Genomic DNA, 24,981 nt, shown 5'->3' with positions numbered 1-24,981 from the left:
ACTGGGAACACAGTGAAATTAACAACCTGTTCTGTTGTTCAGACATCTCAGGAGTCAGACACTAATAAACCCTTTCATTTTATTCCATTGACACTTTTGTTATTTACATGTCTGTTCATAAGACTTTCTTTTATTATTTTTATTTTTGACTATTGTTCCAATATATATATACATACATACAAAAGTATGTGGACACCCCTGCAAATTAGTAGATTCAGCTATTTCAGTCACACCCATTGCTGACAGGTGTGTAAAATCAGGCACACAACCTCTGTAGACAAACAACATTGGCAGTAGAAAGTCCTTAATGAAGAGCTCAGCTACTTTCAACTTGGCACTGTCATAGGATGTCACCTTTCCAACAAGTCAGTTCATCAAATTTCTGCTCTACTAAAGTTGTACTGGTCAACTGGGCTCCCAAGTTCTGCAGCGGTCTAAGGCACTGCATCTCAGTGCTAGAGGCGTCACTACAGACCTTGGTTCGATTCCAGGCTGTATCACAACCGGCCGTGATTGGGAGTCACACAGAGCGGCACACAATTGGCCCAGCGTTGTTAGTTTGGCCGGGGTAGGCCGTCATTGTGAATATGAATTTGTTCTTACCTGACTTGCCTAGTTAAATAAATAAACAATGTGCTGTTATTGTGAAGTGGAAACGTCTAGGAGCAGCAACGGCTCAGCCACAAAGTGGTAGGCCACAGAAGCTCATATAATGGTACCGCTGAAGCGCATAGCGCGTAAAAATTCTGTCCTCGGTTGCAACACTCACCACCATGTTCCAAACTGCCTCTGGAAGCAGTCGGCACAAGAACTGTTCATCGGGAACTTTACTAAATGGGTTTCCATGGCTGAGCCCCCGCACACAAGAGTAAGATCACCATGCACATTGGCTGGAGTGGTGTGAAGCTTGCTGCCATTGGACTCTGGAGCACTTGAAACGTGTTGTCTGGCGTGATGAATCGCGCTTCAACATCTGACAGTCCGACAGACAAATCTGGGTTTGGCGAATGCCAGGAGAATGCTACCTGCCCCAATGCGTAGTGCCAACTATAAAGTTTGGTGGAGGAGGAGTAATGGTCTGGGGCTGTTTTTCATGGTTCCGATTAGGCCCCTTATTTCCAGTGAAGGGAAATCTTAACGCTACAGCACACAGTGACATTCTCAGCGATTCTGTGCCTCCAACTTTGTGGCAACAGTTTGGGGAAGGCCCTTTCCTGTTTCAGCATGATAATGCTCCCGTGCTCAAATTAAGGTCCATAAAGAAATGGTTTGTCAAGATCGGTGTGGAAGAACTTGACTGGCCTGCACAGAGCCCTGACCTCAACCCCATCGAACACATTTGGGATGAATTGGAATGCCGATTGTGAGCCAGACCTAATCGCCCAACATCAGCGCCTGACCAAACTAATTCTAGTGGCTGAATGGAAGCAAGTCCCCGCAGCAATGTTCCAACATCTAGTGGAAAGCCTTCCCAGAAGAGTGGGGGCTGTTATAGTAGCAAAGGGGGACCACCTCCATATTAATGCCCATGATTTTGGAATGAGATTTTCGACGAGCACTTTTCGACTATTGGTCATGTAGTGTATTTACATTGCTTATAAATATGTATCTACACATATTTGACCTTCCCCCCCTCTTTTTTTATTTTATTTTTAGATGCCTGTTCATAGCAGACACTGTTGTACAGTTTGTCAGAAATATTTGTAACACTTCTATTTTATTCCATACACTGCTTTACGTGTCTGTTCTCGGCAAACAATTTCGTGTTGCGTTTTACTTTCAGAAGCAAGAATAAAGGTTTGCGTGCTGAAAAAGCTCTGTTGGCATTTATTCTCAATACAAGGTGTTTCAACGCATTCTATTTGAAGCTGACAAAGTACAGAAGAGCTCTGTGCCACAGAGTTTCTTCTACTTGTGGTGTAGCTCAATCTAATCTAAATTACTGCACGCTGAGAAGTCCCAGAATCAGGTTTCATTTTTATCAAGGTTAAAACTACTGGTTCACCGTGCATACGAAGAACTGAGTATTTGTGTCCTAGATTCCTTATCCTTGAAGCCGAATGCATTCTATGACTCTCGGACAATGAGAGTAGTGTTAGTTCCAGGTACGCCCAGGTTTATTGAGATGGACACCTGTGAATGAGAGGTAACGGGTGTCAGATATATACTGTACAAAATTTTAAAAGACATTTGCAAGAATTTTTAAGATTTTACTGAGTTACAGTTCATATAAGGAAATCGATCAATGGAAATCAATTCACTAGGCCCTAATCTATGGATTACATGTCTGCAGGGATGCTTCTATGAGTGGGCCTTGGACGGAATGGGCACACCCACTGGGGAGCCAGGCCCAGCCAATCAGAATGAGTTTTCCCCCACAAAAGGGCTTTATTACAGACAGAAATACTCATCAGCATGAGATTTTGTTTTTAGTTGTGCAGTGGCAAAAATATATACTGTATATATTTGCGCCCATCTGAGTGAACTAATCCATTGCCGAAGCATAGGCTAGAAGCAAAATCGGGCTCTGTACCGCATCGCCATGCCCCTCCCAAATGTAACGATCCGGAGGGCTCTAGAGCTCCGCATTGACATGCTTGGTGAGGGCACGTCGGGGCGAAACATTCTGTATAATCACAAACTCACTTTCTTGAAAACTTCCTTCACAACAGCTCTGTACTGTTCTCCACAAAATGCAAGAAGTGTGAATGCCCTGACTTCTGCAGAGGCCGTATCTCCGTAAATGCTGCATGGCCAATGCAGACGTCGGAATGCCCATGCAGTGCCCAGATGCACAATGCACTTCTCTCTCCAGAATGTTCTCTCTCCCGCCAGTTTGTGCACATTAATTTTTTCATAACTTCAGTGTGTGCGTTTGATTGTTAGTGTATATCAATTCCCCATTACATACATTGCCTTCGGAAAGTATCCAGACCCCTTGACCTTTTCCACATTTCGTTAGGTTACAGCCTTATTCAGATTTATTAAAATGTGTGTGTGTGTGTGTGTGTGTGTGTGTGTATGTATGTATATATATATATATATATATATATATATAAAATCCCTCATCAATCTACACACACAATACCCCATAATGACAATGCAAAAATGGGTATTAAAAATGTTTGCCAAAAAAAAAGTATTAAGACCTTTTTACTTGGTACTTTATTGAAGCACCTCTGTTAGTGATTACAGGCTTGAGTTGTCTTTGTTATGAAGCTACAAGCTTGGCACACCTGTATTTTGGGAGATTCACCCATTCTTCTCTGCAGATCCTCTCAAGCTCTGTCAGGTTGGATGGGGAATATTGATGCACAGCTCTTTGCAAGTCTCTTCAGAGACTTTGATCGGGTTCGGGCTCTGGCTGGGCCACTCAAGGACATTGCGACTTGTCCCAAAGTCACTCCTGCGCTGTTTTGGCTGTGTGCTTAGGGTTGCGGTCTTGTTGGTAGGTGAACCTTCACCCAGTCTGAGGTCCTGAGCACTCGGGAGCAACCTTTCATTAAGGATCTCTCTACTTTGCTCCGTTCATTTTTGCTTCGATCCTGAGTAGTCTCCCAGTCCCTGCTGCTGTAAAACATCCCCACAGCATGATGCTGCCACCACCATGCTTAACCCTATGGATGTTGCCAGGTTTCCTCCCGACATGACGCTTGGCATTCAGGCCAAAGAGTTTTAATCTTGGTTTCCTCATTGTCTGAGGAGTCTTTTTAGGTACCTTTTTGCTAAACTCCAAGTGGGCTGTCGTGAGCATTTTACTGAGGAGTAGCTTCTGTCTGGCCCCTCTACCATAAAGGCCTGGTTGATGGTGATGGTTGTCCTTCTGGAAGGTTATCCCATCTCCACAGAGGAGCTCAGACAGAGCGACCATCAGGCTCTTTTCTCCCCCGATTGCTCAGTTTGGCCGGGCGGACAGCTGTAGGAAGGGTCTTGGTGGTTCCATTCCATTTAAGAATGATTGAAGCAAGGAAGCAACTTTGTTCTTGGGGACCTTCAATGCTGCAGAAATGTTTTGGTACCCTTACCTGGATCTGTGCCTCGACACAATCCTGTCTCAGAGCTCTACGGACAATTCCTTCCACCTCATGGCTAAGTTTTTGCTCTGACATGCACTGTCAACTGTAGAACCTTATATAAACAGGTGTGCCTTTCCAAATCATGTCCAATCAATTGAATTTACGACAGGTGGACTACAATGAAGTTGTAGAAACTTTTTCAAAGATGATCAATGGAAACAGAATACACCTGAACTCAATTTAGAGCAAAGGGTCTGAATACGTAGTTTAGGTATTTTATTTTTTTGTGTTATTATATACATTTAATGAAATATGGATTTCACTTTGTCATTATGGGTATTGTGTGTAGATTGCCTGCTGAAATGTTTTTATTTAGCCTGTTTTTAGATTAAGACTATTAAAACGTGGAAAAAGGTCCAGGGGTCTGAATATTTTCCGAAGGCACTGTTTATCACCAGTAGAACATTTTACTGTTAATTCCTTTAATTTCTGATCTATTTTTTTGGTTACGGTTATTTCTGTTAATGAATTCAATATTTTTTTTTCTTTTACAGTTTTCATTTTCGGACTGGACACATTGTTTGTATGGCACATAACCTATGCAACACTTGTGAGAAACAAGTTTTGGTTCATTTAATTATATTTAGTTCTGTCAATTCAATTTAGTCATTGTTTTGTTTGGAGTGCTCCTGTCAATGTTGAGTAAGGCTGCACACCTGATTACACTTAGAAGTAGTCCTATAGGCTACCTGGCCTGCACGCAAATATAAATTTGCCCCTTTGGGGATCTGATAGTATTTCTGATTGGCTTAACTTACCAACACTAATGAGCTGTGGGAGCTTTTCAAAATAATGTTTTCTTCACCTCAAACAGTAAGCAAACAGTCTGTTTTTACATCAATTGAGTGACTACAGCTCTCTCCCTTTCGATAACCACTCAACGTGAAAGGGAAAAATGTCATGCTTGGATCCAGTGGAAATGTCATAAAATAGGCCTACCTGATTACTTCTTACCCGTGCTTGACTTGGATTTAAATAGGTTTCGGTGCTCATTTTAGGTACTGGTACTGTTTTTATATTTAGGTGCAATAGGTCCACAATGCTTTTGAGCTAGTATTCTATAAGAGGAACAGGAGTACAAGCGCTATAAAATTTGAGGTGTCTGTACTCTGGTCCAGTGAGCTCCTGCCCAAGTCAAGCACTGCTTCTTATCCCTTGCACAAATAGCCTGTGTCTGTCCAGAGCTCACTGGGGTGGGAAACTCTTGAGGAACCAGAATATTTTATACAATGTTGCAAGTTCGCTTGCTCAAGGTTCTGGCTGGACCAAAGTTAATAGTTGATCAAATGTTTCAAGTTCGTTGCAGACATGCCATGATGCTTAGTCAGTGATTTTATTGGATATTTATTTTTATCAGGATATTTTCTACCTACAGGCTACAATGTTTTTTTTTTTAGGTATTTTTACATAGTTGCAATGGCAATAAAGTTACTTTTTGGGTTTGTATTATCTTCATTTAGATTTGGATAGCATTTTGATTAACCATATGACAAAGATTGAGATATGAAGACATTTATAATAATAATGTTCCAACATCTAGTGGAAAGCCTTCCCATAAGAGTGAAGCTGTTACAGCAGTAAAGGGGAGACCAACTCCCTTTTTAATGCCCATGATTTTGGAGTGAGATGTTCGACAAGCAGGGAGCATGCGAGCACACTCGATCGCTTAGGCTAGCCGAACTGAAGCATGCTGACGCCTTTAGCCTACCATGAGCAACCTTATGAGTTATGCTAAGTTTAGATCAGGGGTTCCCAAACTTTTTAGCTTCGTGACCCACCAGTTGAGGTGTCTGAGTCGTGACCAGCATAAGGGTTGAGCGGTGAAAAAACATAGACCAAAGAATAAGTAAAAAAGTATCTTTACAGCGGAGAGAATTATTTTATTTTTTTTCGTTTTCAAAGCTAATCTGCAATTCCACACATCCTACCAGGGAGCTGAAAAACAATTGTGGCGTTTTTAAGCAAATTTCCTGTATTTCTACGCATTTTGACATGGCTAATGCCGTGTTCTTATGCTCAATTTTTTATAACAATCAATGGGGCCTGATTTTCTAGCTTTTATTTTGTTGATTTAAAATTCTGAAATATTGAAAAATGTGTAGGTTTGTTATCTTTTCTAAATGCATTCAATTTGGTTTGTTTACGTTTTTTTGGCAATGTCGTCCCGCGACCTACAGTTTGGGAACCACTGGTTTGGATGGTACGAGTTAGACAGCAAACCGGGTGTCATTGTTTACAATGAGCACACGACGGTAAATGCTGTTGAGGCTGGCGGTGAATGCAGTCAACCTAAAGTATTTCAACTGCCGTAGCTTTGAAGTTCAACCGGATTTTGATTTGCACTGTTTGTTTACTGAAATCACCATAGCAACGCATACATCGTGCTTTTGTCGTTACGGTTGCCATCTTTCTTTCTTGGCCCGCTATGCCAACTGGTACGACTGTGTTTGCGTCCCTCGTCTAAATGCAAAATTAGGCCTATGCTCATTACACACTGTCCACTGTTGGCTCTCTCCCCACTCGGATGTGGGTGTGTTGAATGTTTTTGTTTTGTTGAATGCAACAATTATTTTGGCATTAAGAGGGATATAGCGATCAACGTCCTAATAATGTATTAAGGATACCGGTATTTGTGCCCACCACTTCTATCACGTGCATATATCACGAGAGTGATGTTCACTACATTTTCTACCAAACGTGGCATATTAGTCATATCTTGTGCCTCTGTCTTTAGAATAGTGACGGTATGCAGTCATTTTGTCATGCCCACGCGACTTGGGTGCTTGTGTTCCATCTTGGTCAGTTGGTTATTGTAAGAGAGAATGTGTTCTCAATGACTAGCCTGGTTAAATAAAGTTACAATTTTAAAGAAAGTCCTTGGTTTAAAAAAAAAAAAAAATGATAAGAGAATTCCTCTGATTCTGGCTTGGTCTGAATGTCATGAGTTGTGTTAGTCAGTCATTGGCTGCTCTAGGTCAGGGGTGAATGGGCCTTGGTTAATCATAGTAATCAGTCATTTGCTGAGAAGTCTGGCTCTGATTCGTCGGGCATCTTAATATTCATTATCTCCAGCAGCATACAAGTGGCTACATACACTGAGTGTACAAAACATTAGTAACTTCTTCCTAATATTGAGTTGCACCCCCCTTTTTCCATCAGAACAGAGTCAGTTCATCGGCCGGTGGACTCTACAAGGTGTCAAGCTTTCCACAGGGATGCTGGCCCACGTTGACTAATGTTTCCCACAGTTGTCAAGTTGGCTGGATGTCCTTTGGGTGGTGGACCATTCTTGATACACAGGGAAACTGTTGAGCGTGAAAAACCCAGCAGCGTTGCAGTTCTTGACGCACTCAAATTGGTGCATCTGGCACCTACTACCATACCCCGTTCAAAGGCACCTAAATATTTTGTCTTGCCTTTACACCCTCTGAATGGCGCACACACGCAATCGATGTCTCAACTTGTCTCCCCTTCATCTACACTGATTTGAAGTGGATTTAACAGGTGACATCAAGGGATCATAGAAAGAGCAAGTGTTCCTAATGTTTTGTTTAAGGTTAAAAGATGAGGGCCTAAAAATTATTCTGACATCACAAGGTAGGATTAAAAGAAAGAAAAACAGGGATTAAAAACGGGTTTAAAAATTTATTTCATTGGGTAGAACCATTTTAATGTTTTTTTCTTTCTACAAAATATAGGAATGCGCCGTTTTCACATACAGTGGGGAAAACAAGTATTTGATACACTGCCGACTTTGCAGGTTTTCCTACTTACAAAGCATGTAGATGTCTGTAATTTTTATCACAGGTACACTTCAACTGTGAGAGACGGAATCTAAAACAAAAATCCAAAAAATCACATTGTATGATTTTAAAGTAATTCATTTGCATTTTATTGCATGACATAAGTATTTGATTACCTACCAACCATTAAGAATTCCGTCTCTCACAGACCTGTTAGTTTTTCTTGAAGAAAAACCTGTTCGCCACTCATTGCCTGTATGAACTGCACCTGTATGAACTCGTTACCTGTATAAAAGACACCTGTCCACACACTCAATCAAACAGCCTCCAACCTCTCCACAATGGCCAAGACCAGAGAGCTGTGTAAGGACATCAGGGATAAAATTGAAGACCTGCACAAGGCTGGGATGGGCTACAGGACAATAGGCAACAACTGTTGGCGCAATTATTAGAAAATGGAAGAAGTTAAAGATGACGGTCAATCACCCTCGGTCTGGGGCTCCATGCAAGATCTCACCTCGTGAGATCAATGATCATGAGGAAGGTTAGGGATCAGCCCAGAACTACACTGCAGGACCTGGTCAATGACCTGAAGAGAGCTGGGACCACAGTCTCAAAGAAAACCGTAAGTAACACACTACGCCGTCATGGATTAAAATCCTGCAGCGCACGCAAGGTCCCCCTGCTCAAGCCAGCGCATGTCCAGGCCCGTCAGAAGTTTGCCAATGACCATCTGGATGATCCAGAGGAGGAATGGGAGAAGGTCATGTGGTCTGATGAGACAAAAATAGAGCTTTTTGGTCTAAACTCCACTCGCCATGTTTGGAGGAAGGATGAGTACAACCCCAAGAACACCACCCCAACCGTGAAGCATGGAGGTGGAAACATCATTCTTTTTGGATGCTTTTCTGCAAAGGGGACAGGACGACTGCACCGTATTGAGGGGAGGATGGATGGGGCCATGTATCGCGAGATCTTGGCCAACAACCTCCTTCCCTCAGTAAGAGCATTGAAGATGGGTCGTGGCTGGGTTTTCCAGCATGACAATGACCCAAAACGCACAGCCAGGGCAACTAAGGAGTGGCTCCGTAAGAAGCATCTCAAGGTCCTGGAGTGGCCTAGCCAGTCTCCAGACCTGAACCCAATAGAAAGTCTTTGGAGGGAGCTGAAAGTCCGTATTGCCCAGCGACAGCCCCAAAACCTGAAGGATCTGGAGGTCTGTATGGAGGAGTGGGCCAAAATCCCTGCTGCGGTGTGTGCAAACCTGGTCAAGAACTGCAGGAAACGTATGATCTCTGTAATTGCAAACAACGGTTTCTGTACCAAATATTAAGTTCTGCTTTCTGATGTATCAAATACTTATGTCATGCAATAAAATGCAAATTAATAACTTAAAAATCATACAGGATGATTTTCTGGATTTTTGTTTTAGATTCCGTCTCATACAGTTGAAGTGTACCTATGATAAAAGTAACGGACCTCTACATACTTTGTAAGTAGGAAACCTGCAAAATTGGCAGTGTTATCAAATACTTGTTCTCCCCACTGTATGTAGACAATGGCATTGTGCTGGAGATTAAATGAAAACAAGGTTGAAAAGTGGTATAGTTGCCCTTTAACTCAGTTGCAGCTGACTGTGCAAAAGTTTGTCTATTGAAACAGGTTCCACTCTGCCTATGTATATCACTGTTGTATCCAGCAATGCCTAGTTATTGATGCTAGTACAGACTGTAGAGCCTGCTCTGCTTGGCTCATTTAACTGGGCCAACTATGTTATGTAACTGGGGCAACTATGTTATCTGTGCCAATGCGGGCGGGAGGGAGCCAGGGAGTACAACATGGCAGTTTGGAGAGCAAATGAGATCTCTCACTACTAGAGGTTTGAAGTCAATCAATGGGTTCAGTTGGAAGGAAATGCAGTGTTAAACAGATCCATTACCTTTGGTAAGGAGGGGAGAGAGCTGCCTGCCACAAGTTGAGTCTATTAGCCTTAACATGATCTTGGAGAAGCAAACTATTTTGAAGGCAGTTTAGGGTCACTGCTCTCAAGAACCTAGTATAACTCACACAAACCAATTAATCAGTGTGCATATGTGGGCTGGCTCTCTGTCTGCTGTCTACACTGTTGTGACAGGGAAAGTTCTTGGTCAGGTCCAGACTGGCTCTGTAATACAGTACATACCAGCAGATCAGCTGGGAGAAGGCAGATCCCTGGGTTCATTTATAGCCATGGCCTTGTCTCTGTATGTCTGCCTGGCAACTCCTCACTCACCGTAACACTCCAATTACACCCCCTCAAATCACTCACTCGCTCTCACTCACACAAGAATCACCCAATTTCCCCCCACACCCAGCTTTTGTCTATAGCAGTGGTTCCCAAACTTTTTATATTCCCGTACCCCTTCAAACATTCAACGTATCCCCTCTAGCATCAGGGTCAGCTCACTCTCAAATGTTTTTTTTTTTTTTTACCATCATTGTAAGCCTGCCACACACTATACAATACATGTATTAAACATAAGAATGAGTGAGTTTTTGTCACAACCCAGCTCCTGGGAAGTGACAGAGCAATTATAGGACCAGGGCACAAATAATAATCAATCATTTTGCTCATTATTTACAGTGCCTTGCAAAAGTATTCGGCCCCCTTGAACTTTGCGACCTTTTGCCACATTTCAGGCTTCAAACATAAAGATATAAAACTGTATTTTTTTGTGAAGAATCAACAAGTGGGACACAATCATGAAGTGGAACGACATTTATTGGATATTTCAAACTTTTTTAACAAATCAAAAACTGAAAAATTGGGCGTGCAAAATTATTCAGCCCCTTTACTTTCAGTGCAGCAAACGCTCTCCGGAAGTTCAGTGAGGATCTCTGAATGATCCAATGTTGACCTAAATGACTAATGATGATAAATACAATCCACCTGTGTAATCAAGTCTCCGTATAAATGCACCTGCACTGTGATAGTCTCAGAGGTCCGTTAAAAGCGCAGAGAGCATCATGAAGAACAAGGAACACACCAGGCAGGTCCGAGATACTGTTGTGAAGATTTGGATACAAAAAGATTTCCCAAGCTTTAAACATCCCAATGAGCACTGTGCAAGCGATAATATTGAAATGGAAGGAGTATCAGACCACTGCAGATCTACCAAGACCTGGTCGTCCCTCTAAACTTTCAGCTCATACAAGGAGAAGACTGATCAGAGATGCAGCCAAGAGGTCCATGATCACTCTGGATGAACTGCAGAGATCTACAGCTGAGGTGGGAGACTCTGTCCATAGGACAACAATCAGTCGTATATTGCACAAATCTGGCCTTTATGGAAGAGTGGCAAGAAAGCCATTTCTTAAAGATATCCATAAAAAGTGTCGTTTAAAGTTTGCCACAAGCCACCTGGGAGACACACCAAACATGTGGAAGAAGGTGCTCTGGTCAGATGAAACCAAAATTGAACTTTTTGGCAACACATGCAAAACGTTATGTTTGTCATAAAAGCAACACAGCTCATCACCCTGAACACATCATCCCCACTGTCAAACATGGTGGTGGCAGCATCATGGTTTGGGCCTGCTTTTCTTCAGCAGGGACAGGGTAGATGGTTAAAATTGATGGGAAGATGGATGGAGCTAAATACAGGACCATTCTGGAAGAAAACGTGATGGAGTCTGCAAAAGACCTGAGACTGGGACGGAGATTTATCTTCCAACAAGACAATGATCCGAAACAAAGCAAAATCTACAATGGAATGGTTCAAAAATAAACATATCCAGGTGTTAGAATGGCCATGTCAAAGTCCAGACCTGAATCCAATCGAGAATCTGTGGAAAGAACTGAAAACTGCTGTTCACAAATGCTCTCCATCCAACCTCACTGAGCTCGAGCTGTTTTGCAAGGAGGAATGGGCAAAAAATTCAGTCTCTCGATGTGCAAAACTGATAGACATACCCCAAGCGACTTACAGCTGTAATCGCAGCAAAAGGTGGCGCTACAAAGTATTAACTTAAGGGGGCTGAATAATTTTGCATGCCCAATTTTTCAGTTTTTGATTTGTTAAAAAAGTTTGAAATATCCAATAAATGTCGTTCCACTTCATGATTGTGTCCCACTTGTTGTTGATTCTTCACAAAAAAATACAGTTTTATATCTTTATGTTTGAAGCCTGAAATGTGGCAAAAGGTTGCAAAATTCAAGGGGGGCGAATACTTTCGCAAGGCACTGTAACCATCTTATATATAAAACCTTATTTGTTAATTGAAAATTGTGAATAACTCATCACAAGTAAATGAGAAGGGTGTGCTTGAAAGGATGCAGACAACAAATCATTTTCCACACACAGTGTTTGCCTGTATTTAGTTTTCATGCAAGTGAGGGCTGATAATCCACTCTCACATAGGTACGTGGTTGCAAAGGCATCAACTTCTTAAGAACGCGATTTGTCAAGGCAAGATACTCTGAGCGCAGCCCAATCCAGAAATCTGGCAGTGGCTTTGATTTTAAATGCAATTTTCACAGAACCACTTGTTGCAATTTTGATGAAGCTCTCTTGTTGACTGGAGGCAAGGCATTGAGGGGATAATGAATCCAGTTGTTTGTGTCATCCGGTTCGGGAAAGTACCTGCGTAATTGCACACCCAACTCACTCAGGTGCTTCGCTGTATCACATTTGACATTGTCCGTAAGCTTGAGTTCATTTGCGCACACACAAAATCATACAATGGTGGAAAGACCTGTGTGTTGTCCTTGTTAATGCAGACAGAGAAGAACTCCAACTTCTTAATCATAGCCTCAATTTTGTCCTGCACATTGAATATAGTTGAGTCCCTGTAATCCTAGATTTAGATCATTCAGGAGAGAAAAAACATCACCCAGATAGGCCAGTCGTGTGAGAAACTCATCATGCAAGCTGTCAGACAAGTGAAATTTATGGTCCGTAAAGAGAACTTTAAGCTCGTCTCTCAATATATTTTCTTTCATTTTTATACTTTGTCCCTTGATAACCAGTATGTTATAAAAGTGTTACATATCATTGCATAGTCCAAAAAATACACAAGATTACAGGGGCTTTGCTTTAACAAAGTTAACAATTTTCTAGGTAGTGTCCAAAACATATTTCAAGCTGTCAGGCATTCCCTCGGCAGCAAGAGCCTCTCTGTGGATGCTGCAGTGTACCCAAGTGTTGTCGGGAGCAACTGCTTGCACGCGTTACCACTCCACTATGTCTCCCTGTCATAGTTTTTGCACCATCGGTACAGATGCCAACATGAGCAGCAGCTACGTTTGGCTAGTGGAATTCCCGCGAGAGAGTAACGGTTAATGTGATTGGATGGTAATTATTTGACTAGGCTACCTGTATTTGACATTGTGTTGTTATTTCGCTGAACACTAGATGGTTTAACCTACTCAGGCAAGAAAAAAACCTCACCCAAATGTATACCCCTGTTTTTAAATATAAATGGACTGTTTGAAAACATTTTTATTTGGCATACCCCAGACGGCATTGCAGGGGTATGCACAATGATCAATAGGATCACTACCATTTTGAATTTGCAGAATTGCTACATTGTCTAGGCCTAACAAAATGTTAAGGGGTTTCATGCAATTGTTAATGTAGGTCATGTATTGTTTAGTGATGTAGGTCATGTAATGTAGGTCATGCATTGTTTAGTGATGTAGGTCATGTATTGTTTAGTAATGTAGGTCATGTATTGTGAGATTCCTGTACCCTACGATTCGTCTAATCTGATATGTGTTCATGTCTGGCAGGGCTTGGTCACTATCCATGGAAAAAGTGGGCAAGATGTGGAGCAACCTGAGGAATCGATGCCAGACCCTCTTCCACAGTGACGGTGCGGGACCCAGTACAGAGAACAGCGTGGTGGAAGAGGATGGTATGCACTGTGTGGCGGACCTGGGACGGGGAGAAACTTCAGGAGAGGCCCAGGCATTTCGGGCCTCCATCCTTTCCCGAAGCCTCTTGCCGCTTCCCGGGGTTACTGGAGGGCGACGTCACAACTGTGTGTCGGACATCCCTCAGATGGTAGAGAGAACCACAGACAGAAAAGACAATGAGGAAGCGAGGGGGGCTCCTTGGGGAGTCCCTATGGGCCGGAGAGACTCGTACTCGCGCCATGCACCTTGGGGGGGCAAGAAAAAACACTCATGTTCCACTAAGACCCAGAGCTCCATGGATACAGACAGGCGGTCTGGACGCGCACGCGGTGCTGCTGGGCGAAGGGAGCGTCGCTACGGGGTCAACTCCATCCAGGAGATGGATGACTCTGGAGACAGGGGGCGTAGTCTGAGCACCCGCTCCCTGCGCCAGCGGCTTAGCGACACAGTGGGCCTGTGTCTCCCCCTTCCCCCCCGCCGCCGCTCCCTCTCCTCCTCCCCCCAAACCCCCACCATCTCCAAGCGGAAGATCCACCTGACAGAGCTGATGCTGGAGACCTGTCCCTTCCCCCAGGGCTCGGACCTGGCCAACAAGTGGCACCTGATCAAGCAGCACACAGCGCCTGTCAGCCCGCATTCCTCCACGGCTCTGCTAGACGCCTTTGACCCAGCCCACCCCTCCCCCGAGGACGAGGAGGAGCGTCTGCGCGAACGCCGCAGGCTCAGCATTGAAGAGGGAGTGGACCCCCCACCCAACGCCCAGATTCACACCCTGGAGGCCTTGGCGCAGTGCTCCTCTCTGTACAAACTGGGACCAAAGATGGCCCCTGGCATTGCAGAGGCCTCTGGGGAGGGCACCATGGCCAGCTGCTCAGGAGGAGCGGCTGGGTCGTCGGGCTCGTCGTTACAGGTGCTCGGAGGGGCTACAGCCCAGCTGGCTGACTGCGACTCGGAGGAGGACTCCACCACCCTTTGCCTGCAGGCCCTGAGGCCTAAGCTACGCCACACGTCCGGGGATGGCCATCTGAGTCGGAACCAGTCTGGGCCCTGGAAGGTGCACACCCAGATCGACTACATCCACTGCCTGGTGCCGGACCTGCTTCAGATCACTGCGCTGCCCTGCTACTGGGGCGTGATGGACCGCTACGAGGCAGAGGCTCTGCTGGATGGCCGGCCTGAGGGCACCTTCCTGTTACGCGACTCGGCCCAGGAGGACTACCTGTTCTCGGTCAGCTTCCGTCGCTACAACCGATCGCTGCACGCCCGCATCGAGCAGTGGAACCACAACTTCAGCTTCGACGCCCACGACCCCTGCGTGTTCCACTCGTCCACCGTCACGGGCCTACTGGAGCACTACAAGGACCCCAGCGCCTGCATGTTCTTTGAGCCGCTGCTCACGGCGCCTCTCCACCGGACCTTCCCCTCCGTCTTGCAGCACCTGGCCCGCGCCGCCATCTGCCGCCGGACCACATACGACGGCATCGGCGCCCTGCCGCTGCCCCCGGCCCTGCAGGACTTCCTCAAGGAGTATCACTACAAACAGAAAGTGCGTGTGCGCTGGCTGGAGAGGGAGCCGCCACTCAAGGTCAAATAGGGGAGCGGTATCTGGCGGCCTGTGCGCCGCGGACGGAGTTGAAACAGAAAAATCCCTGCCAATCAGGAGAGGCCATACTGAATGAACAAAGCACTACTCAGTCAGGCAAGGAGGGGTAACAGGAGAAACAAGGAGTTAGGTGAAGTGAGCTATCCAACATTCATTCTAATCTCGTTATTGTTTTAGTTATCATTTACATCACTTGGGATACATATGTATCATTATATTCAGTACAATGCTGTCTGGCAAGCACACATGGTTTTAAATGTTGAACAGGTTCTGAAAGGGAGAGCACAAGCCTTCAAGCTTTGTGTCCCTCTCACCTCTTTCATTCTGTCAAGTGTCTGCCTGATCCCACAGCATGAGCTGCCTGCATGCCCTCTCACCCCCCCCGTCTCTATCTAGGCCCACGTGGTTAGCTAGCTATGTTGTACAGTTCACTTGTGCTTTCTATCTTTCCTTTTCCATTTTCTTGATCAAGTGACTATACTGCCTGGCGGGCATTGTTAGGCCTCAGGTGTAATGTTAATCATCGCTCTCCTGGGAGGGGAGGGGGGGTTGTCCTACAGACAGGCACCCCGACATCATGCATCAATGGTCTATCAAAGGTCTATGTGTAAAAAAATAAAAAATAAAAATATTTGAAGGTGCTGTTTAGAGGTTCTGTCCTGTAGGTCTTCACCCAAGGGCAGCGTGGAACGTGGCCACGTCCAAGGGTGCTGCTGCTACATCCTGCCTCCGTACACCTATAGGGAGCAGGGCATACACAGGAGTGGGTGTGTGGTTACAGCGACTCCTGGGCTTTTTGATATCCTCACTGTGATTTCTCTAAGCATGAATCATTGTCTCCCACTGCTACTGTGTTGCCACAGAAGTGCGGCTCTTATAATGGAACAATACTAACGATATTTGTCCTGGTTGTTTTCTCACGTCTGTCAGTGGCTCAAACTGGCAACAGAGCAGGCACTTTAACTTGGTCTGGTTTGTTTCTGGTCCTGCGTTCTGCCTTCATGGTGTCACACTGTGCCATCCTCAGGGTTTACTTGTTATAATTCAGGCCCATTGTTAGGTCAACGATTGAGCCCAATGATAGTGTGTAAATATGTTATCAAGGCAACGGGTGAAAAGTATAAAATGTATTTAGATTTGGTGACTACATGTTGGCGACAGCCGTGCGGCCCAAGTAGGCAACGGCATGGGGATTTTGTCTTCAGTCTCAAAAACCTGTTTGGGACAGCTAAATTGTGGCCAAAATTGTGTAGTGTACACCCAGCTTGACCTAACTAAACTGACCAAGACGTTACTCAAACAACATACTCTTACATAATTCTACCCAAAAACAATGACAATTTCTCTCACCCAGTGGAGTATGGGCTATTTAGGTATACCGCTGATGCCACCCATTGATAGGCAGTAGGCCTACCCAGTTTATCAAAGGCAGGAGGCGCAAAATATTGTCCTTGCCCAGCGCGCTTCACCGGTGCAGTACTCCACCAATGTTCAGTCAAAAGATTATCCAACATAAATCATGTAGCCTACCGTAGAAAGTGGCGTTTGCTGTAGCCTCCATGCTGGAGATAAAATGTATGTCAATGTCGTGAGACGGACACTTTACTTTATGCAGGTTTCTCCGATCAAATAGCCAAACCTAAATTGCGCACAATCGCATGAAGAACGCTCGTCGACGTATGACATGTTAACAAACAACATTTACAAAAACGGGACGAGTCAAAGTCAAATGGACAATATCTGGAAAGGTAAATCAAGCTACTCACAGCTAATGTTCAGGGAGTTTCACCCCTTAGGCTAAAATGACATGATAATCAGCGATTTTCAAGTTTGTATTCGTCCGGTTTTTTTTTCTGCCACGAGCTGCATCATAGCGGGGAAATAAAGACTTCTGCATTTCCAGCTGTGTGAACACATGGATTCTCCTTGTAAATAGGCTGAGGATAACTCCTGATGATGTTGGGGTAGCTTATTCAGAGCTTAAATAGCCCAAATGATTAGTCACAGGAATCAGGACTAATAATGGCAATGCAACTGCCTGTTTTACAAACGGTAGGCCAACCACATGGATGGACATTCATAAAATTCCATTGCGGGCCGACATAAGGGAGGGCGCAATTTCTTTTTTGGTCTCATCTAGGGCAGCATAATGGCCAGGAAAGGGCCTGCTTCGCGTTGTCACTGCTAGCCATGTCCTATAATAACCAGCATATTGTGAGAGCTGGCATCAGGAGGACAAATACAACAAAGCGTAACCTATGTGCCTTTCATTAGAGCCTCCTGTTTGAATCCATACTTTTTAGGGTCTTTTTTTAATCTAATTTGAACTCTTGAGCCTGGCGCATGGAATACTCCAGCAGCACTTCCCATTCATGTAGCCCTTTAAATGGGGACGAGGAGGAAAACGAATGATGAACGGGATGACGCGTGAGCTCCGAGCTTGCTCTCTAATGTTCATTGGTGCACATTTTGATTTAAAAAAAATATATATATTTTTTTCAATTGAACTTAATGAAGAACATTTTGTCAATCCGTTAGAATAATTAGCGGGCTTCACTTATAAAACTCATTGGGTTTAATAGGTGTGACAAGATGTGTGGGGCAAGGCAGCGTCAGGTCCCGGAGGACTTGGACACTGAACAAGCTTTAGAACTGTTCACCTATAGAGGCGCACATAGCCACGGGGTCTATCAAATCTAAGAAAATTAGGAAGCCTACAGCTTACATGTTTATGGAAATATTATCTGACAATGTATACTAATATAGCTCTTAACGAATTATCGTTGCGATATCAGTGATCCTTTTTTATTCTGGTCAGAAAGGCAACTCTCAAATCCCTTCTCTCTGATTTGCAGGGAAGATGTTTGTTTTAACTACCCGACACAAATCAGGTGTGTGTGGAGGGTTATCAGAGAGGAAGGACTGAATGATCAAATGTGGAATGAATGCGTAGGATTAGCTTATTCATGAGCATCTGTGTCTGTGACCAAAGCGCTGTTATTCAACGGTGATGCACACAACCTGTATTGTTGTCTAGGGCTCTTTTTAAAATGACAATACAGACTTGTATTTCAAAACTTAACAAACGTTTCAATGGCAGCCAATCAAAGCTTGGGATGGATACAGCAATTCCATGGTAACAGAATTAAGATGAGACTCAATATTTTTCACTATTAAAATCTATACGAAACAAAAACTTTGATTTCAAAGTTTAGTAAACCATATATCTCTCTGCACAAGGACTACTTTTAACAATTTCCACAGAAAATGTTTTGTAGGAAGAACTGCGCAGATGCAAAGTTTGGTAACAGAATAAAAACTGAGGGAGATAATACCATAACTATGTTACCTAACTTTATCTGCAGTTTTTCCAGTAAATATATATATATCGTCTTTTTCTTATGTTCAATTCTTCAAAGTAGTCATTGTGCATAGAGTTGTATTGGTTTGTTAAATCGATGGTTTTTGTTTGGCATACATTTTAAAGTGAGTCTCAGCATAATTCAGTTACCGTGGAATTGCCCATATCCCGATAATGCCTGATTGGCTGAAGTCTACAGGACATGCGCTGTTACCAGGTAGAAACAGAGACGAGCCCCCAACGCCTCACACCTCAGTCTTGGAACTGCTTTTAATGACTAACTCATTGTTCTATAATAACAGTGTACTAATGAAAGGTAATGTGTTGTGTGTTATGGTTTGGAGGCAGAAGGGCAGGAAAGTGTTTAATTGTTAAGGGTCGATTAGTATAATGATCAAATCAACAATGTTTTTAAAAATATATATATACAGTATATACAGTGGGGCAAAAAAGTATTTAGTCAGCCACCAATTGTGCAGGTTCTCCCACTTAAAAAGATGAGAGGCCTGTAATTTTCATCATAGGTACACTTCAACTATGACAGACAAAATTAGGGAAAAAATCCAGAAAATCACATTATAGGATTTTTAATGAATTTATTTGCAAATTATGGTGGAAAATAAGTATTTGGTCAATAACAAGTTTCAATACTTTGTTATATACCCTTTTGTTGGCAATGACAAGAGGTCAAAAGTTTTCTGTAAGTTTTCACAAGGTTTTCACACACTTGCTGGTATTTTGGCCCATTCCTCCATGCAGATCTCCTCTAGAGCAGTAATGTTTTGGGGCTGTTGCTGGGCAACACAGACTTTCAACTCCCTCCAAAGATTTTCTATGGGGTTGAGATCTGGAGACTGGCTAGGCCACTCCAGGACCTTGAAATGCTTCTTACGAAGCCACTCCTTCGTTGCCCGGGCGGTGTGTTTGGGATCATTGTCATGCTGAAAGACCCAGCCACGTTTCATCTTCAATGCCCTTGCTGATGGAAGGAGGTTTTCACTCAAAATCTCACGATACATGGTCCCATTCATTCTTTCCTTTACACGGATCAGTCGTCCTGGTCCCTTTGCAGGAAAACAGCCCCAAAGCATGATGTTTCCACCCCCATGCTTCATAGTAGGTATGGTGTTCTTTGGATGCAACTCAGCATTCTTTGTCCTCCAAACACGACGAGTTGGTTTCATCTGACCATATGACATTCTCCCAATCTTCTTCTGGATCATCCAAATGCTCTCTAGCAAACTTCAGACGGGCCTGGACATGTACTGGCTTAAGCAGGGGGACACGTCTGGCACTGCAGGATTTGAGTCCTTGGCGGCGTAGTGTGTTACTGATGGTAGGCTTTGTTACTTTGGTCCCAGCACTCTGCAGGTCATTCACTAGGTGTGGTTCTGGGATTTTTGCTCACCGTTCTTGTGATCATTTTGAACCCACGGGGTGAGATCTTGCGTGGAGCCCCAGATCGAGGGAGATTATCAGTGGTATTTTATGTCTTCCATTTCCTAATAATTGCTCCCACAGTTGATTTCTTCAAACCAAGCTGCTTACCTATTGCAGATTCAGTCTTCCCAGCCTGGTGCAGGTCTACAATTTTGTTTCTGGTGTCCTTTGACAGCTCTTTGGTCTTGGCCATAGTGGAGTTTGGAGTGTGACTGGTGTCTTTTATACTGATAACAAGTTCAAACAGGTGCCATTAATATAGGTAACAAGTGGAGGACAGAGGAGCCTCTTAAATAAGGTCTGTGAGAGCCAGAAATCCTGCTAGTTTGTAGGTGACCAAATACTTATTTTCCACCATCATTTGCAAACAAATTCATTAAAAATCCTACAAAGTGATATTCTGGATTTTTTTTCCTTCTCACTTTGTCATTCATAGTTGACGTGTACCTATGATGAAAATTACAGGCCTCATCTTTTTAAGCGGGAGAACTTGCACAATTGGTGGCTGACTAAATACTTTTTTGCCCCACTGTGTGTGTGTGTGTAATATATATATATATATATACTGCTCAAAAAAATAAAGGGAACTCTAAAGAAACACATCCTAGATCTGAATGAATACTTTTTTCTTTACATAGTTGAGTGTGCTGACAACAAAATCACACATTATCAATGGAAAACAAATTTATCAACCCATGGAGGTCTGGATTTTGAGTCACACTCAAATTTAAAGTGGAAAACCACACTACAGGCTGATCCAACTTTGATGTAATGTCCTTAAAACAAGTCAAAATGAGGCTCAGTAGTGTGTGTGGCCTCCACGTGCCTGTATGACTCCCTACAACGCCTGGGCATGCTCCTGATGAGGTGGCGGATGGTCTCCTGAGGGATCTCCTCCCAGACCTGGAATAAAGCATCCGCCAACTCCTGGACAGTCTGTGGTGCAACGTGGCATTGGTGGATGGAGCGAGACATGATGTCCCAGATGTGCTCAATTGGTTTCAGGTCTGGGGAACAGGGGCCAGTCCAAAGCATCAATGCCTTCCTCTTGCAGGAACTGCTGACACACTCCAGCCACATGAGGTCTAGCATTGTCTTGCATTAGGAGGAACCCAGGGCCAACCGCACCAGCATATGGTCTCACAAGGGGTCTGAGGATCTCATCTCGGTACCTAATGGCAGTCAGGCTACCTCTGGTGAGAACATGGAGGGCTGTGCGGCCCCCCCAAAGAAATGCCACCCCACACCATGACCGACCCTTTGCCAAACCGGTCATGCTGGAGGATATTGCAGGCAGCAGAACGTTCTCCACGGCATCAGACTCTGTCACGTCTGTCACATGTTCTCAGTGTGAACCTGCTTTCATCTGTGAAGAGCACGGGGCGCCAGTGGCGAATTTGCCAATCTTGGTGTTCTCTGGCAAATGCCAAACCTGTCCTGCACGGTGTTGGGCTGTAAGCACAACCCCCACCTGTGGACGTCGGGCCCTCATACCACCCTCATGGAGTCTGTACCTGACCGTTTGAGCAGACACATGCACATTTGTGGCCTGCTGGAGGTCATTTTGCAGGGCTCTGGCAGTGCTCCTCCTGCTCCTCCTTGCACAAAGGCAGAGGTAGCGGTCCTGCTGCTGGGTTGTTGCCCTCCTACGGCCTCCTCCACGTCTCCTGATGTACTGGCCTGTCTCCTGGTAGCGCCTCCATGCTCTGGACACTACGCTGACAGACACAGCAAACCTTCTTGCCACAGCTCGCATTGATGTGCCATCCTGGATGAGCTGCACTACCTGAGCCACTTGTGTGGGTTGTAAACTCTGTCTCATGCTACCACTAGAGTGAAAGCACTGCCAGCATTCAAAAGTGACCAAAACATCAGCCAGGAAGCATAGGAACTGAGAAGTGGTCTGTGGTCACCACCTGCAGAACCACTCCTTTATTGGTGGTGTCTTGCTAATTGCCTATAATTTCTACCTGTTGTCTATTCCATTTGCACAACAGCATGTGAATTGTATTGTCAATCAGTGTTGCTTCCTAAGTGGACAGTTTGATTTCACAGAAGTGTGATTGACTTGGAGTTACATTGTGTTGTTTAAGTGTTCCCTTTATTTTTTTGAACAGAGTATATCCCTACCCGCTCTCGTCTCCTAAACCTGGTCTCCTAAAACAAATCTGACAAGTTACTGCAGTGAGTCAGCAACATTTCCCCCCGCACTTTTTCAAAAAGCTTGAAGATTGCATGTTATTATGGTCCATTTGTAAGATCTATGACCATTACTTATGGGCTGTGGGGGACTGTTTGAAAGAAACACGTTGGCATATAAGTCACTTGCATGTGCACTTTTATGTTCTATGTCCACATCGTCTCTCGATAGCCCATACAATACATCAGGGTTATCTGTTAACTCACTGTCCTGCCCACATGCGCTCGCACACACCTACTCTTTACCACCTACCATGCTACGGCCTACTGGCACCCGTGGGCGTTAAATTTATCTTGCCGGGATCTAAATGTCCTGGGTGCTAAAATGGCCATTGTTTCCTAATGGGTGCTGTGTGACTCTTCGTCAGGGAGACAGTTTTCTCCCCCCCCGCCTCTCTTTCTGAGACCACATCCTCAACATCACCCTGCTAATGCTGCTGGGATAATGTGGAGTGGACTTGGGGCCTGTTGAAGCAGACTGCCCTTTCACATGCTACTCCAGCCCTGTTTGGGAGCCAGGCTAAAGTTGCCATTAAAAGAGTAGCGCCTCAGTCACACAACCTACCATTTGAATGCCCAGTTTCCTGCTGTGCTAATGGGGTGGGGGGTTTACGGATTTGTTGAAGTAATGGCACTTTAATTGTGTGTGCGTTTTGTGTTTATTCGTTCGTGGTGAGGTTGTGTGAATGTGGGTGTGCCGGGAGAAGATGGTGGTCCTGGAGTATTTCATTTGTGTTCGTACATTATAAGCAATGTTGGAGGACATGCAGATTTATGTTCTGTTGACCTGCAGACTCACAGGTGTGTGTGGACAGAGCCACATAGAGGGTTCCGGTGGAGTCTGCTGTGAGGGGTGAACACCTATGAACAATGGTTCTTTCCCCACTTATTCTCAGGCAGGCCCGCTGTCAGGCTAGTTCCAGGATCTATTCTCCACCCCCGTTTTCCCCATGGGAAATATCTGTGACCGTTACACTACTAGCACGTTTGCCATATGGCCTGTAGAAGAAACACCCTTGGATAATTAAGAATAAATTTAAGATTTTTTTTTTTAACCTGTGGTGCATAAAATGTCTGGAACACATGCACTAATTTTCATGTACACACACACACATTGAAATACACACTTGCCTAATACCAGGGATGTCTAAAGAAGGACCACATTTTGCCAGCACCACCTGTCTGTGGCCCCAGAAATGGGAAAACAAAGAAAGGTGTTTACATGTATATTCTGTATGTAAAAAAATATATATATATAAATATCATTCAAAAAAAGATGCCGTGAATTTACTATTTTGAAAAACTATATCAGTGGTAGAAAGACACTATTAGCTGCACTATAAAATGTTTGTGGAAAGAAACCACTGGGTCTTGTTATAAATCTGAGACAGGCAGGTCATATCACCAGCTGTCCCTGTTTGACCACGTCATGACCCCTGGCTTGGATCTAGTACTGGATGTCCCTGGTACGGCTCAACCTTTCAGCTCTTAGAGGAAAAATGCAGTTTTAGTCTCATCTTACCCCCTATTTTTTTAGGAAAGCTGGGTAAAAATGCTATATGCAAATGGTAAAAAAAAAAAGATGTATGACTAAAGTTTTATTATTTTTCATCCTATTATGCAATGGAGTGTACTGTAACAATGGTTGCAATCCTCTGTCACTTTAATGCTGTATGTGCACATTGGTTGCTGTGTGGATGTGGGTGCCATGGCGATGGTGACTAATGGTTGTCATTCTAAAGCACCATTGTGTTCTCAGACTGCCTTATTCATTCTGACCAATCACAAGAGTCCTCTGAAATCTGGGGCTACCACCACAGGCTTACCAAACTTGGGTCAGATGAATATCGCCGTTCCATTTTCTCTTTTTTCTTTTTCTCTCTTTATAATTTTTTTTTTTTTTTAAACTGCTGTCAGGAAGGATTTTGAGAGTGTATATTACGTAATCATGTTCACATTTCAGTCTTTGTTGTTCTGTGTATCTGCTTCACCATTCAGACAGTTGTTTATTTCCAGTATAACCTGTTCATTTTTAAAGAACCATATGATGTGACACTTGTAGCTGTCACTCTTGGTGCTTGGCTTATGCTTCATTGTCTTAATATTCCAAATTAAACTGTTAAGTGTAATCCACATTGGGCTTTGGTCTCTTGTTCTTTTTATCTCGTTCTCACTGTGCTGCATTTTCTTACCTCTCACCATTCGATCTACCTTAAAAGGGATAATTCACAATTAGACAACTAATTGAACATTACCTTGAAACTTAAATGAGGTTATGCAGGATTTGGTTTGCTGAGTCTATTGGAGCCAGCCTACTCTGTTTAGCTGGAGAGCACTGCATGTACCGCCCCCTTCTCTATATTCAATCCCTGCTCCCACCTCTTCCTTCCCCGGGACTAGCTGCTGCTCTTTTCTGGTCCGACCCACCCAGGGCTAGCCTGAGCCTACCCACCAGGGCCTACCAGTAGCTGGCTGGAGACGCAAGCATGGCCCGAACGTTAAGTATTTGTTCCTTGAAATAAAGTATAAATAGCATGTGGGTTATCGGTTTCCAGTTATCTACCCGACCTATAAATAATTGAAGCTCGCCCAAAGGGAGAGAGGGTGAGCAAGCAAGTATGGGAAGCATTCTGTAGGCTTGCAGGGTGTGACTTAAAAGCTTG

The 24,981-nt window shown here is 44.1% G+C and overlaps 1 protein-coding gene across 1 annotated transcript in view; it reads left to right on the top strand.

Annotated features, from left to right (window-relative positions):
* The window catches only part of LOC118401377 (suppressor of cytokine signaling 5-like), a 40,916-nt gene extending 16,465 nt beyond the window's left edge, over positions 1-24,451 (top strand). The window contains exon 2 of the mRNA XM_035798840.2: positions 13,590-24,451. Within this exon, the coding sequence (XP_035654733.1) occupies positions 13,606-15,309 (1,704 nt within the window). The 5' untranslated portion in view covers positions 13,590-13,605 and the 3' untranslated portion in view covers positions 15,310-24,451. The remainder of the gene's footprint in view (positions 1-13,589) is intronic.
* The last annotated feature ends 530 nt before the right edge of the window (positions 24,452-24,981 follow it).

This window comes from Oncorhynchus keta, chromosome 2 (genome assembly GCF_023373465.1).
Source record: "Oncorhynchus keta strain PuntledgeMale-10-30-2019 chromosome 2, Oket_V2, whole genome shotgun sequence".
Lineage (NCBI taxonomy): Eukaryota > Metazoa > Chordata > Actinopteri > Salmoniformes > Salmonidae > Oncorhynchus > Oncorhynchus keta.
Note: the sequence above shows the minus strand (reverse complement) of the source record. Positions and strands in the feature narration are given on the sequence as shown.